This window comes from Crinia signifera, chromosome 2 (genome assembly GCF_055691185.1).
Source record: "Crinia signifera chromosome 2, ASM5569118v1, whole genome shotgun sequence".
NCBI classification, from domain to species: Eukaryota; Metazoa; Chordata; class Amphibia; order Anura; family Myobatrachidae; genus Crinia; species Crinia signifera.
This window is the reverse complement of record NC_139218.1, coordinates 55,918,095-55,933,081: the sequence shown is the minus strand read 5'-3', so window position 1 is coordinate 55,933,081 and position 14,987 is coordinate 55,918,095. Positions and strand designations below refer to the sequence as shown.

Sequence of the window (14,987 nt, the reverse complement as noted above, 5' to 3'; positions counted from 1 at the left end):
GTGACCCGTGTTTAGGCCCCGCGAACACGGCAATATGCCGTGTTCGGAGTGCGGTCTGAAAGCGGTAATAAGATGCTTTTTCCTAGCTTTTGCCAGTTCTCTTTCCACCTACTTTTCATATTGTAAAAATAATATAACTTTTTTTTTATAATTTTACATTTTAAATCCATCAGGTTGGTTGCCCACAGCACAGTATTACAGCTATTACCTTTATTTCTTCTTCAGTCACTACAAACACATCATCCACCAGGTCTCTTATAATTGGCCAAGTATGATGCCCAATGTTTGTCTTTACACCATCGGCTATAGTGGTTGGAGGTCGGGGATTAGCGGTCAGGGTTCCGCTCATCTTTGAGCGATAGCAGTCATCTGCGTTCAGAGGCTCCGCTGCATAGATTTTCACATCTGGTCTAATTGCCTGTGGGACAAAAGACCTTGAGTTATTAACAAGCAAGCAAACTCTCTTTTGGACATCAGTATCTGTCAAGCACCTTTTAACAATTAGATGATTCAAATAGTCAAAGTATTAATACTTGACTAAATCTGCCTGCTCTGATCTGTAGATAGAGAAGCAACCAATTACAAGCTTGCGTTCAATATCTGTATAATAGATAAAAGCTAATTGTTTATTGGTTGATTCAATGCATATTGTATAACTAAATGGGATATTTGTACTACAGGTTGAGTATCCCCTATCCGAAATGCTCGGGACCGCGATTGTCAGATAAATTGGCCCAATCCATCTGAATTGGGTCAAATCTGACAAAATCTCACAAGTGTTATAGCCAAAAAATATCTTCTTACTGAAACCGCCAAGGTGGCGTTACATGATTGCAGAGAAGCCACAACCAGTAAAGCATTCCCATTTACTTCCATAGGGAAAACTGTGGCCTTGGCTAATCTGGCAGTGAGAGCATTTACCTGAGGTGGAATTTCCTAAGCTGGTGTCATTAATCAAAGTTCCATCGCATTACAGAGACAATCTAACACATGGTAACATATTCCTGGTTTGCTGATCTTTGTTTTTCCTAAAAAGAGAATGCTGCAAAAATCCACCTATTCCTAGTTCAGTCACACATTACTGTCATGGAGGTAATCTGACACTGCAATTACAGAACATTTACTTACTTACCTTCACTGCCACAGCTATTCCTGCCAACATGCCACCGCCTCCCACTGGAATGACCAAGGCCTGTACTCCTGGCACCTGCCAGACAATACAATGAATGTTACAGTGCACCCATTGTAATCATGAATATAGATTATTCGATGTGAAGTAATACCTGATTTAGAACTTCAAGTCCAATGGTCCCTTGTCCAGCAATGACGGCCGCATCTTGACTAGAATGGACCAAAACACCGCCAGTCTCCTGCACTATCTTAGCTGCCACTTCTGCTCTGGACTTTGGAAACAGTAAATGCTAAATGTCATCATGAATGAGTATAACTGTGTGCCATACTATTGTTGGTCAAGACGAGTTGGTATTACTGTTGGTCGATGTGTGAAAATGGTCGGCATTAGTCTCTCACCTTTTTTCGTTTTCTATGTTGAAATCTGCTGACATGGACACTGTATACGTGTACCATGTCTCCTTGCATAGCTTGCTGTGCTCGCCGTTCTTCAGACGCGGTGCCTCGCTGCGCTCAGTACACTTATCTCCCTCTATGCCCGCTTGGATGGTAAAGTAAGAACAAGTCTTTTTTTTTTTTTAAATCATAAAAAACTCGACAATCTTTTCCTGTGTCGACCATTTTCATGTCAACCTGCTGTCAAATTCGACCTTAAGCCTATCAACATGTTTCATTTGTTAAGCTTAACTGTTGACCTAATTATTAGGGATGCCGATCTCGGGATTGGCTTCCCTAATAATAAAAAACACCCTGGCCGCCCGCATATTTACTTACATTTGCGGAGCCAGGTTGCTGAGCGGGCGGCCGGGAGCCTGGTCCCTGGTGCAGCCAGGAGCTGGGTTGCTGAGTGGGCGGGTAGGAAGGCTCATATGGCGGGGTGACTTGGTGGCAGGGAGCGCTGGTTGAGGGGGACTTGATGGCTGGGAGGGTGGCCGAGAGCGCTTGGTGGGCGGGTGGCCGGGAGCGCTGGGCGGGCGGATGTGCGGCTGTGCCCTGTGCAGCGTGACCTTGAATGGGAGAAGCCGGGCAGCGTCTGAGTGCTCAAATGCTGCCCGGCATTAGACTGCGCATGCGCAGTTTAATCCCGGGATTGAAAACCCCGGCGTTTTGGGGGCCAAATTGCGGGATCCCGCCGATCCCGGGATTGGCCACCCTACTAATTACTGCCGACAAATTGACCGGATCCTGTTCAAGACATGGTCAGATGTTGGATTCAGCTTGCTGCATCTGTGTATGCCATTATACGGGATATTTACCTACTCTTCCGTAAATTGCAGGAGACTCATATTCCAAATGCCACCCACCCCTGAGAAAGTGGCCTGCTCTTCCATATCCCACCCACTTCTTAGTGAAGTGGATAGGATGTGGAGATTAACGGGAATTCTGGTGCCATACGAAGGGGGTGGGGTTAAATGACAATTCAAATGCATCCATTTCTCACCCAGCAAATTGTGCCATTTCCCCACGTGTTGGAGGTGGGGCCAAATGGATTTGAGTACGGATATCCCACCCCCAAAGTTTGCGGAAGTGAGACATTTTAAAGTAGGTAAGTACGTGATACAGACAGTTTCCTTCTCACCATAATCAGTTGATCGCTATTGATGAGTAACAATAAAAATGAAATTTTAATATTTCGTAAAGGTGCCATACACGTTACAATTATTGTATACAATATCGCATCTCGGTTTTGCGATGAGATCTAGTACAAAAAGTATGTTAAATTCACCTGTACTTTAATACCTCATCTGTAGGGTCACATTCCTGGATCTGAGCCCCATATCCACGAATGGCAGCTTTCTTGCATGATGCAGCTGTCCGTGGAACCACTACATGTGCGGATATGCCTGAAACACAGAACATAGGGGTAGATTTATTCAGCTCGGTGAAGTGATAAAGGGTCTGGTTTTTATCACCGGCCAATCAGCTCCTACCTGTCATTTTTCAAACCAAGCCTGTACCTTCGCAGGTAGGAGCTGATTGGCCAGTGATAAAATCCAGGCACTTTATCACTTCACTGAGCTTCATAAATCTGCCCCATAGTGAGCATCAATCGCCACCACTCCCAGTATCACCAGTGTTTGATGAATTACCCATCATCTGTGCTGCTAGTGCCAAGGCCTGGCCATGGTTGCCACTGCTGTGAGTCACCACTGCCGTACATCGGTCTGCGGGCAAACTCTTCACTGCATTCAGTGCCCCCCGAAACTGAAATATCAATGTTAAAGCGACTATCCTTCCATTGTGCAGTGCTGCAACATATTTATCACTTTACAAAGAATTATCAGACAATGTGCTGCTATGTATCATACCGTGCAAATGGTGCACTTATTAATGGTTATTCTGGTTCATTTGCTCAGATGTGAATTTGCATCCTTGCGAGTGAACCATATTCCGCCTTGTAAATGTTGGTACCCCAGCCCACCATTCTCAAGGCACGTATGTTTGCACTGGCTGCGAATGGATAACATAAACATGCATTCGCATGCCACTGGTACCCTCCCACATTTTTCGATGATCGCCTACCATCGAAAGATGTGGAAGGTGCAAATCTTGGGTTCAACGTCAGAGCATAACGACCCCTTTCTTCTTTGGGTTCCATGGTCCCACAGGGGGGACATTGGGGTTGTAGGTGGTTCAGAGGACCGTGGCACCAATCAGCGAAGCTCTCAGGTTTCCCAGGATGCACGGCTCCTCTCCCATATAACCCCGCCTCCATGCCTAGCTCATCAGTTTTTTGTTGGTGCCAGCAGGAAGCTGGAGCACCTTTATTTTCAACCAGGAGATAGTGGTCTCTGCGTTCAATTCGGATGGTCTCTCTCCGGCTGAACGCTCCTTGGATGTAGTTAGGGCTCTAACTGTATATCTGGACCGCACTGCTTCCATCAGGAAATCAGACACCCTCTTTGTATGGTTGGGAGACATCAAGGGCCAAATGTAATAAGGTGAGAGTTTCAGAAAGTGGGAGATTTTGGGAGAGTTTTCCCATGTTTTTTAAAGCAGCAATCAATGACATGGCAAGATCAACCTGGATTTGCAGTGTAATTGATTGCTGCTTTAAAAAAAAAGGGAAAACTCTCCCAAAATCTCTCACTTTCTGAAACTCTCACCCTATTACATTTGGCCCTTCAAGTGTCTTTCATGCCTTTTTATAAAGGTGCTAATTGATTTAGTACACACTAGATGTCAGACAGAGAATAGCTTATTTTTTTAAGACCTGCATTTTACGTTACCTTGAAGGACCCGGTCTTCTGTAGTAGTTCACATTTAAAGAATAACTTGCGTGTAGTTAGGGCGTCCAGACTGGAACATGTCATTACTGGAGTTGTATGAACCTGGTCATGGATATTGTTATAAGCTTCCTGCACATCTTCTACGGAGATACAGTAGAGCGAACTCATAGTCCTGAAATACAAGGGAAGTACGACCGTCACTACATAGTCATCTGTACTAAACAGAGATGTGATGGTCACAATATCATTAGCGGAATGGGATCATTGGGTCGACACCACTAGGTCGACATACTGCAAGGTCAACATGGGACAAGATCGACAGGTGTTAAGGTCGACACAAACATTAGGTCAACATGGTCTAGGTTGACAGTCAAAAGGTCGACATGTTTTTTTATTACGGTTTTTTTTTAAACCCGAATGTCGACATGGACACTGGATTAAGTGCACCGCTGTGCTCGCCATGCTTCGGGCTCGGCCCCTCACTGCAGACTATTTTATTCTCCCACCACGCCCTAGTGGATGGTAGGGCATGAAATACCGCCTGTTGGCCTATAAAACAGTGAAAAACTCCATCTCGACCTTTTGACTGTCGACCTAGACATGTCGGCCTAATGCTTGTGTCGACCTTAACACCTGTCGGCCTAGACCCATGTCGACCTTGCAGTATGTCGACCTAGTGGTCTCGACCTAATGACTGTCAACCATCTTTAGGGTGACCAACCGACCGTATCCCCATTAGCCTCATTGTTAAGCCCTGGATTTTTAGGATCTAGAAAATATAAAAATTAGTTTTTTTTTCAATCCATGTTTTAGGATTTTATAGGTTAAAAAAAAAGTCAGTTTAGGAATTTCTGCATTGTGTGAAAATAAAACACAACCATGCAACATATAATTATGTTTGCAACATTTCTCCTTTATTACAGATGTACTGTGGAGTCACTTACCCCCAGGGCTATTTTTTAGCAGGCTCCAGCAGGAACTGAGGCCCTTATTCTAGTTCACTCTTTCTGACAAAATCTTTCTTAGATGGACAAAACCATGTGCACTGCAGGGGGACAGATTTAAAATGTGCAGAGAATATTAGATTTGGGTGAGTTATTTTGTTTCTGTGCAGGGTAAATACTGGCTGCTTTATTTTTACACTGCAATATAGATCTCACTTTGAAGTAAAACCCCACCCAAATCTAATTATCTCTGCACAAGTTACATCTGCCACACCTGCAGTGCACATGGTTTTGTCCATCTAAGACTAAAGGTGCATACACACTCGTAGAAACTGTGCATGAAAGATATTGGTGACAGATTTCCCTTGAACTTCCCAGAGTTGTTTACAAAACAGCTGGTACATGTTCACGAAAGATTTTTTCGACAGATGACAGATTTTCTTGAAAGATGAAAGATTTTTATGAAAGATAAACAAGCAGGCTAATTTAAATACTGGGCCGGCTTACAGGGGGGGTGGGCACAGCTTCTAGAGGGGAAACGAAAACGAAAAGAAAAAAGAAAACGGGACACTGAGCAATATGATTGCTAGCAATATATTGCCAGCGATCATATTGCTCCATGTGTACGCACCATTTACCCCATTATGATCGCTGGTCGCAGGGGTTCCCTTTCATCAGCGACCACCACTGGTCACTGATGAAAAGGAGACACTGAGCAATATAGTGCTGAACAATATTTCGCCCCCGATACATGGATACAGACGCCGACACAGACCAGGGCTACCTACGGGCTCAAGATAGGTAAGTATCAGTATGTGGATGTATTAAACTTTTATTTTTCACATGTCAGTGTGTTTATTGTACTATTTCTTTTACTGTGGAACTACAAGTTCCAGCGGGCCCTTTAATGCCCCGCAGGCTGGGACTTGTGGTTCTCCAAGTCCCAGCTTGCGGGGGAGGCTTGCTGGGACTCATAGTTCCACAGTAAAAGACAATAGTTTTCATTCTATTTTTTTTACACCATTCCATCAGCCCGATGCCCACCGCACAGGGGCATCGGGGACAGCACCAGGCTTCAGCCTGGTCAGGTAAGTCCTGGAGGGGGGGACCCCTTTATTGGGGGGTCCCCACTTCCCCAGGGCCCCTGGCCAGGCTGACTGGTCAGTAGGGATGAATGCTTTGGCCGCGGGAACTTATATAATAAGTGTCCCCCGGCTGTGGCATTACCCTGCTGGATGGTTTGGCCTGGGGCTGGTTCTTAAAATACGGGGGACCCCTAGTCATTTTGTCCCCCGTGATTTGGGAGCCAGCTCCGGACCTGGAGCCTGGGGTTGGTTGTAAAAAATCAGGGAACCCCTATTTGTCGGGCTTCCTGATTCTTTTAATACCAGCCCCGGCTCCTTCAGCCTGGTGCTGGTTACGGCAGTGGGGGGGGGACCCCATACCGTTTTTTTTTTAATGGGTAAAAGGTCTACCCCTTTCCCACTGCAAAAAATGGCTTTTAAATGGGTAAAACACTGCTTTTTACCCGTTTAAAAAAACACAGTATTTTTAAACGGGTACAGCAACCTGGAGCATTCCTACTGCAGCTGTACCCGTTTACAAAGCCTAAAAAAACGGCAAATTACCGTGTAAAGGCTGCAGTGGGAAAGGGGTATAACTGGACAGTGTAGGGGCAAACATACATGTAGATGGCTGTATTCGCATTTAGTGGCCATATACATGGTCACTAAATACTAATACAAGCCAGCAGGCTGCAGTTAAAAAAAAAAAAAAAATGAAAAAAAAAAAACAGTATAAAGTCATCGGCATGGCTGTAACCAGCCCCGGCCTCAGAGAACCTGTCCTGTTTAAAAAAAAAAAACATTGGGCAAACTGAGTAGGGGGATCCCCTGATTTTTTTTAAACACCGTGGTGGTCCCCCCTCCCAAGTATAACCAGAATACGGTCATTGGGTCACCACCAAGTAGGTCAACAAGCATTAGGTCGACTCGACCTTAGGCCAACATGCTGTAAGGTCGACAAGACTTTAGGTCGACAGGGTCATTAGGTCGACATGGTTTTTTTAAACAGTTTTGAGCCAACATGTGCCGACAGGCGGTATATTATGCCCTACCATCCACTAGGGCATGGTGTGCTGAGAGTAGCAAGCCCGAAGCATGGCGAGCGCAGTGAGCCATACGTTTATGTTGACATAAAGGTAACATTTAAAAAATTAAAAAATAAAAACTTGAAAAAAACTTGTTGACTTTTCAATGTCGACCTTACCCATGTCGACCTAATGTAGTGTTCCCTCTAGAAATGAGGGCGGGCAGGGCGTCGCAGCGCAAGGGGGGCAGACCGGGCCCGCCGATGTCACAATTTTGGGCGTTCCCGGGCACGGACGTCACGAAAAGAAGCGCTGGGAATCGCTGTGTAAGGCGGCGCTGCGCTTCCCTGTGCACACAGCCAGGTTTTAGCGGGGCGCTGCTAGCAGGGCAGGGCGCATTTTGCCCTGTAAAAATCGGGCAGGGCGCAGCGCCCCGCTAAAACAGCCTAGCGGGAACACTACTAATGACCCTGTTGACCTAATCCATGTAGACCTTATGACCCTGTCAACCTTACCAATGTCAAACTACACTTATGTCCACCTTTCAGCATGTTGACCTAGACACATGTCAACCTAAATGCATGTCGACCTAATGACAGTCTGGTGACCAACTGACCCACACCCGTATATGCAGCCCCAGGCTCTTTGAGCCAGTGCTGGTTCTAGAAATACAGGGGACAAAATGAATAGGGGGTCCCCTGTATTTCAGCAACCAGCACCAGGCTCTTGGACCGGTCCTGGTTCCAAAATTACGGGGGACAAAAAGAGTAGGGGTCCCCCGTATTTTTGGAACCAGCACTAGGCTCCAACAGCCAGTGGTGTAATGCCACAGCCAGGGGAGACTTTTTATATAAGCTGCCCCGGCCGTCACATTAACACCCTGACTGGTCAGCCCTGCCTGGGTCCCTGGGAGAGTGGGGACACCCCCAATAAAGGTGTCCCCCCCCCCATGGCCACCCCAGGCAGGGTTGAAGCCTGGGGCCGTCCCCGACACCCTTTGCTGGTGGGTGCCGGGCTGATAGTTTATTAACCATTGGTGGTCAGTGGGGTAATTAGTTTAATTTACATTCATTGGTGGTCAGTGGGGTAATTTGTTTCATTTACATTCATTGGTTGTCAGTGGGGTAATTAGTTTCATTTACATTCATTGGTGGTCAGTGGGGTAATTAGTTTCATTTACATTCATTGGTGGTCAGTGGGGTATAAATTATTTAAATAAATACATTGGTGGCAGTGTGAAAAAGCACTTAATACATTGGTGGACAGTGGGGACCCTTCATACTTTGACATACTTACCAGTGGCGTCTTCTCCCAGCAGCGTGTCTCTGTCCAGCGGCGCCTCCGTCTTCACTGCAGAGTGTGATGGAGGAGGTCGGAGGGCAGGGGGCGCGGCTTCCGGCGGCAGTCTCCTCCCGGCGCATCCTTCCAGCAGGCTTTCCTCCAGGCGAGCGGCGAACGACGGCAGAGCAGGTAAAATTGACCTGCCCTGCACGGGCGACGGCGGCGGGTGACGACCGATCGACGGGAACGCGCACCGTCGTTCGCCGCTCGTCGGCCTGCCCGTACACACTCCACAATTTTTTGAGCATTATCGTTCATTAGTGCCAAAATGAACGATATTGGTCAAAAAATCGTAGAGTGTGTATGCACCTTAAGAAAGATTTTGTCAGAAAGAGTGAACTAGAATAAGGGCCTCAGTTCCTGCTGGAGCCTACTGAAAAAAAGCCCTGCTTACCCCCTTTCACATCTGCTGTGACGAACCCTAAAAAGATATTGTGGCTTCACTGGCCAGGGTGTAGCTTCATGTGGGAGGTGCATGGCTAATGTACTGACCTCCCCTTTCTGTAACTCCGGGGGTCCGGTCAATGCTGGCTGCCCCTGGAGCCTGTATGTCTGCAGAGCTGTCTCCTTCACTGTGACAGGAGCCGGAAGCTGCACATAATGTTATTGTACAGCACCTGACTCCTGTCACTGAGCAGGAGCCGGTACTTTTGGGTCACCCATCGCTTCTCGGCCTTTTGGCTAAGATCAAGTGTAGTATCTGTTCTTATCAGTGGGTATGGACTGGCCTCTGGCAGAGAATAGAGAAAGGCTGGACTGAGTAGCTGCCCTGATGGGCGGAGGGTTTGGGACCCCTCATGCCTGGGAGTGGTGAAAAGTCTGGCTGAGTACCTTCACCTCTGCCATGTGGTAGGAGGTGTTGTTTCCGTAAACCTACTGGTTGGGGGGGTGGGGGGAACACTGGGCCTAGTAGTTTGGCTCTCTTGACGGGGTTCGTAGCCCCCGAAGGATGAGACAGCGAAAGGCTCAGTCTAGTATCCATTCCCAAGAATCGGAGAAAGGCTGGGACTGAGTAGATGGCTCCTGTTCCAGAGATAAGTAGCCTCTGATGGGGAGACCACGAAAAGAAGGGGGGCCTCAACCCCTAAGGGAGTCATTCGAAAAGCCCAGTGGAGTACCCATTCCCATGCCAGGGGCTGGAAAGTGCTCTACGATGGGAGCAGAGAAACACTTGGTCGGACGCTGATCGGTCGGCTGCCTGGAGCTCGAGGCTGCACTGTGCCCCCCCCCGGGGAAACTCGGGGGTGCCGAACCTGCACGGGTGATCATCTTGCACAAGTAAGCACTTGCACTGCGCACTTCCCCTCTAGGTTAGGCTGCACGTCCTTACCTCGTCCTTTTGGATGGGGTAGGAGAATTTTTCACACCTTCTGGCTGGGGTTCTCTTTATTATTTATTTATTTTCCTTCTTCACGTTCGTCACTTTTCACATTTTCTGTTTTCTGTAGTGTGTCACTTTTTTTGGGTTGTGTGGTTGACAGGGCCGGATTAACAATGGGCCTGATGGAGCTACATCTGGTTTGGACTCTCCGAGTAGGCCCATTTTGTAGCTGAGGGCCAGGGCTTTCCAATGAGCCAAGACCTGTGTCGCTAGCCGCCCGGGAACCGGAGATACCACCAGGCAAAGCTGAAACGGTTTTCCCCATAGGATAACATGGGACCCGCTAATTCCACGGCTGCCAGTTCCCCCTCCGGCATTACAGAAGCTCGAACCCAGATCGCTAGGCCTACCATTCCCCAATGTACCGAAGCTCTCATCCTTTTGGGGAGAGCTTCGATCCCCTCGAGGGCGACCCCGAGCCGCAAGGCGGAGGGAAGCCTAATGCGGGTCTCTCCAAACCTTCGGGTGCGGAGGACCCATCGTCCTGACCCTTCCGCGGGTCTCTTTAAGCTTCGGCAAAGAGGACCCACCGATCCCTTTTTTCCCCTCTTCCGCCTTATGGCTGAGAGGGGTTAGGGGAAAACAGGGCCCTTCTCCTTTGGGAGAGGCTCCATTGATCGCAAGACCCCCTATGCACGTGTTTAGGCACAGCTCTGGTGGTGGGAGCACACCTCGGGCTCCCTGAGTTTCTTCAAACTCATCAGCGGGGTCACTCATCAGTGATGCCACTGCAGATGTGCCCTGCTACTGCCTTGCAGCATTTGCAGCTGTGATGTGCACACATCGTGGGAGCAGTATGCCACATGAGGCTGCAGCCACAGCTTTACTATAGTTTTGATTAAATATTGTCCCATGCTAACAGTGGAATCTGCTTATATAACCTGAGTGTCATCTTATGCCTATGCTGAGGGTGACAGTTTAGAGTATATCATTTGTCATAAGGGGATATACATGGATGACGTTCTGGATGCCGCTGGTCAAAATACCAACACCAGCAGGAGCAGAAAACCATCACCCGCCTCACCCCCACAGGCTGACACTAACCCTTACTTATAGTGCCTAAACCTAACCCCCAGTACCAAGCCGCCTAACCCTAAGCCCCCCACTCTTCTAAGTATGTAACCCTTCCTCCCTGTAGCCTTAGCCTATCCCCCCCCCCCCCCCGCAGCCTAACCGTGAGTCCCCCCATAAATCTAACCACCCCTCCTTCACTGGCCTGAGGCTAGCACTCTGCGATGTACATTTAGCATCCCAGTAGTCGGGATTCCGGTGCCGGTATCCTAATTGATGTCTGGATTCTGGTATTGGTCTCTTGATGGTAGTTAGGATGCAAGCATCGGTATAATGAACACCAGAATCCTGACTGCCGGAGCATTAAACAGAGATATAACAAAGTTCCTCTACATTTATTTTCTCCTCCATCCTATTTGTCTGCAAATCCCTGGAATACAATAGCATTAAATGGTTTCATGGAAATAAGAAACCCTCTACTTGTATCTTACACTGTGTAATGGTATATTACTACATTCATGATTTGTAGAGTGCAGCTATTCCCTGTCACGCCTGAAGTTTGAACTTGAGTTGTCTGTGTTTTAACCTAAATAAGCTTGGGAGACTTTATATAGACTGCTGGAAAAGCTTCAAGGAAACACAGGCAATCATCTGGAACCGATGGAATATCAATTGTGAATGGATGGTGACCCGACATTGGCGCAATGGTGATATTTGAGAACCCTCTTGAAGTAGCTTGGAAGCTAGAGAGTTTCGCAGGTTGGCTGGAATCAATGGACTATTGATGGTGAACTGATGCTGGGTCGATTGTGAATCGATGTTGAAGAGCCCAATAGAAGTAGCTTGGAAGCTGAAGATAACACAAGAGTTTGGGCCGACACAGTATAACATGACAAAGCACTGGTTTGGAGACTGGATATCACAGGAGCAGATCCTAAGATGCTACTTGGCTGTAGATACCATTGCACTGATGATTACTTGGTTTTCCCCAGCATCATTATAGGGATAAATTGTTGCTGACTTGCTGGATAGAAATGATGTCAGCAAAGAGTTTCCCGGGTTGGCTACTGAGCATCATGTGACTGCACTCAAGATATTAGTGTCCATGTTTGTGGAGGCAAACTCAGCTTACTGGAAGCATGGCTGCGGCCTGTGACTATAGCAATGGAGATGGGTACTGCGGAGTACTGTCAGAGGTAGCAGAATGCAACATAGCACCAGTGTGACATGAACATTGCTGTTAGATGGCCGCGGGCGCGCCGGCCAGACACCGGGCCCTTCTATAACACTTCAGAGCAAACCTAAGGAGACACTTCGAAGGTAAAAATGTGTTTTCTAGACACCGGATCATGACATTCCCCCTAGTCATTATTTTGAATTGGGAGATTGGGATACTGTCGCTAGGTCGACACTATGAATGTCGACATACGTTAGGTCGACCGCTAATGATCAACAGGGCTTAGGTCAATACATGAAATAGGTCGACAATGGGAAAGTCAAAAGGTTGACATGAGTTTTTCACTTTATTTGAGCCGACATGTGCCGACAGGCGGTATTTCATACCCTACCATCCACTAAGGCACGAAGGGAGAATATATTAGTGTGCCGAGTGCAGCGAGGCCACGTGCCCGAAGCATGGCGAGCGGATGTGGTACATTGATACGGTGTCCATGTTGACTTACGTCAAAATTCCAGACAAAAACATATGAAAAAGTTCCCATTGCTGACCTAATGCTTGTGTCGACCTTCCGACCTTAGCCATGTTGACCAATTTCATGGGTCTACCTAAGCCATGTCAACCTTTAGGCTGACCTAATGTATGTCGGCCTTCATACAATCAACCCTATAACCCATACACAGGAGATGCAGCTTTTAAGTCGATGGGCAAAGTTTGTTTTTGCCTTTAAATAAAAAAAATCACTGCTTGCGTAAAATGCTCAAAAATTGTCACTTTCTGCAAATGACCATATTTCATTCACATAATTGTAAGCAGGTGTGGTATAGGAGTCCGATAGTCGGGATCCCGACAGTCATTAGCCCGACGTCGGGATCCCGACTGGCCAGACTCAGACAGCATGGCGAGCGCAACAAAGCCCCTTGCGGTCCTCACTGCGCTCACCACGCTGCGGGCACGGTGGCTTGCTACGTTCGCCACCTATTCTATTCTCCCTCTATGGGGGTCGTGGACCCCCACGAGGGAGAATAGCCGGTGGCCTTCGGGCACCCGGCTGTCAGTGTTTTGATTGTTGGGATCCCGACTGTCGGGACCCCGTCCGGCACCCATTGCAGGGCTGGCCTGCGGCTGGTACATGTCAGTCTTACTACAGCAGTAATTATTGCCTTGATCTAGATTTTAGCTAAGCTACATAATGAACCTGCTCAACATGTTGAAGGCTTTATAATGAAATTCTAAATCATATCCTACACAGACCACACATACAGGGCCTAATTCAGCTTGGATCGCTTCCCTATGATTGGAAATCTGCACACACGCAGGACCCGTTCTACCAGTGTGCAGAAACTGATGGTTGCAATGTTCCTATAGAACTGTGATTGCAATGCAGTTTTTAGCAATCGCAAATGCAGGCAGGGGGTTGTATGCATCTCCTCCTGCATTTGCATTAAGGATTGCATACATGAAGGTGCTACGAGCAGTTTAGCATATATACGATCTACTGTAAGCTGAATTAGGCCTGATTCAGACCTGATTGAAAATTTGCAGTTGACTGACAGTAGTTAGCACGGCCTGTGTAAATCTGCCAGTGAATTGCGAATGGATTGTTAGTCACTAATATATGCAACTCCATATGCAATACCCTCAAATGATTTTTCCAGTATTTAAAACCATACTTTGTAATCAAAGCAGTCAGCAGACTTCTTATCTAACAGTGCAGTCAGAAAGTTCTTTAGTATATAAAGTCCAATTTCCCAAATGGATTTTCCTCAATAATATAGATTGTGGTAGGAAAGTTGGTAAAAAAAAAGTACTGTCACTTCAAGATATGATCCCCAGCATGGCCTGCGCTGTGGTCAACCTCCCGTCTGGAGACCCACTGTAACATTCACACAATGCATAGGCAGCTGTACGGCTGAGAAGAATGACCTATTCCTTCAGATTAAATCGTTATTCAAAAACAACGGAGAAACTAGTTTAGGCACTAAAATGACCCACCAGTCTGGACCAGCACATTGTCAACCTCTCACTGTGGCTATGTTCTACCTCTCCATAATGGGACCCTGATTACCTGGCTCTTATTCCTCCAAGTTTAAGGACTCCATAGGCAAAGCCACCGGTTTCTCCCCAACAACAGCAGCGTGGATGAACACAAGCATCATTGGGGTGACCGGTATTGACAGAGCTTCTCAGTATCTGTATTGGTGACCATACAGTATATAAAAACATGAGGTGAAAATCTGATTCTTGCTGTTAAAATGCACAAGCGAGATGAGTGATGATTCTATCCCTAAAATAACCTTATTCTAATAGTACGCACTTAAAAAAACTCAAATTGATTTTGTTAAAACATTCCCTTAAATAAATTCACCCATAGTAGAAGATCCGCCCCTGACAGTAGCCACTCATATATAAGATATAATGTGTTGCACAATGAAGCGCCAACAACAGAAATGTGACAGGATATTACTTGCAATGATGTGAGGGGATCTCTCTCCTTCTGTGTTGTCTCAGGCACACCTTGTTCTACTTCTCTTACTGCACCTTCCCAACTAACCTGTCCCTTATATACTGTAGCTCAGAGGCGTAGCTATGGCTAGGCAGCCCCAGCCATCGCGGGGGGGAGCTGGTGCCACTGGGGCGCAGCAGGGTCACGGCACTCTCAAAGCCGTGCAAGCTCTGCTCA

At 47.1% G+C, this 14,987-nt stretch overlaps 1 protein-coding gene and 1 pseudogene across 3 annotated transcripts in view; one reads left to right on the top strand and one right to left on the bottom strand.

Annotated features, from left to right (window-relative positions):
• LOC146059700 (serine racemase-like) overlaps nucleotides 1–14,987 on the bottom strand; it is a 16,429-nt gene extending 1,442 nt beyond the window's left edge. Inside the window, exons 1-7 of one of the 3 annotated variants that reach the window (XM_083172157.1) lie at nucleotides 14,859–14,987; nucleotides 4,362–4,533; nucleotides 3,222–3,336; nucleotides 2,872–2,975; nucleotides 1,284–1,403; nucleotides 1,133–1,207; nucleotides 209–418 (exon numbers count right to left, since the gene is read on the bottom strand). In XM_083172157.1, the coding sequence (XP_083028283.1) occupies nucleotides 209–418; nucleotides 1,133–1,207; nucleotides 1,284–1,403; nucleotides 2,872–2,975; nucleotides 3,222–3,336; nucleotides 4,362–4,529 (792 nt within the window). In that variant the 5' untranslated portion in view covers nucleotides 4,530–4,533; nucleotides 14,859–14,987. Of the gene's footprint in view, nucleotides 1–208; nucleotides 419–1,132; nucleotides 1,208–1,283; nucleotides 1,404–2,871; nucleotides 2,976–3,221; nucleotides 3,337–4,361; nucleotides 4,534–14,372; nucleotides 14,457–14,771 lie in introns of those variants that run through there. The other 2 variants (XM_083172156.1, XM_083172158.1) reach the window with 2 other exon arrangements.
• LOC146060849 (U2 spliceosomal RNA) lies at nucleotides 9,397–9,532 on the top strand (annotated as a pseudogene).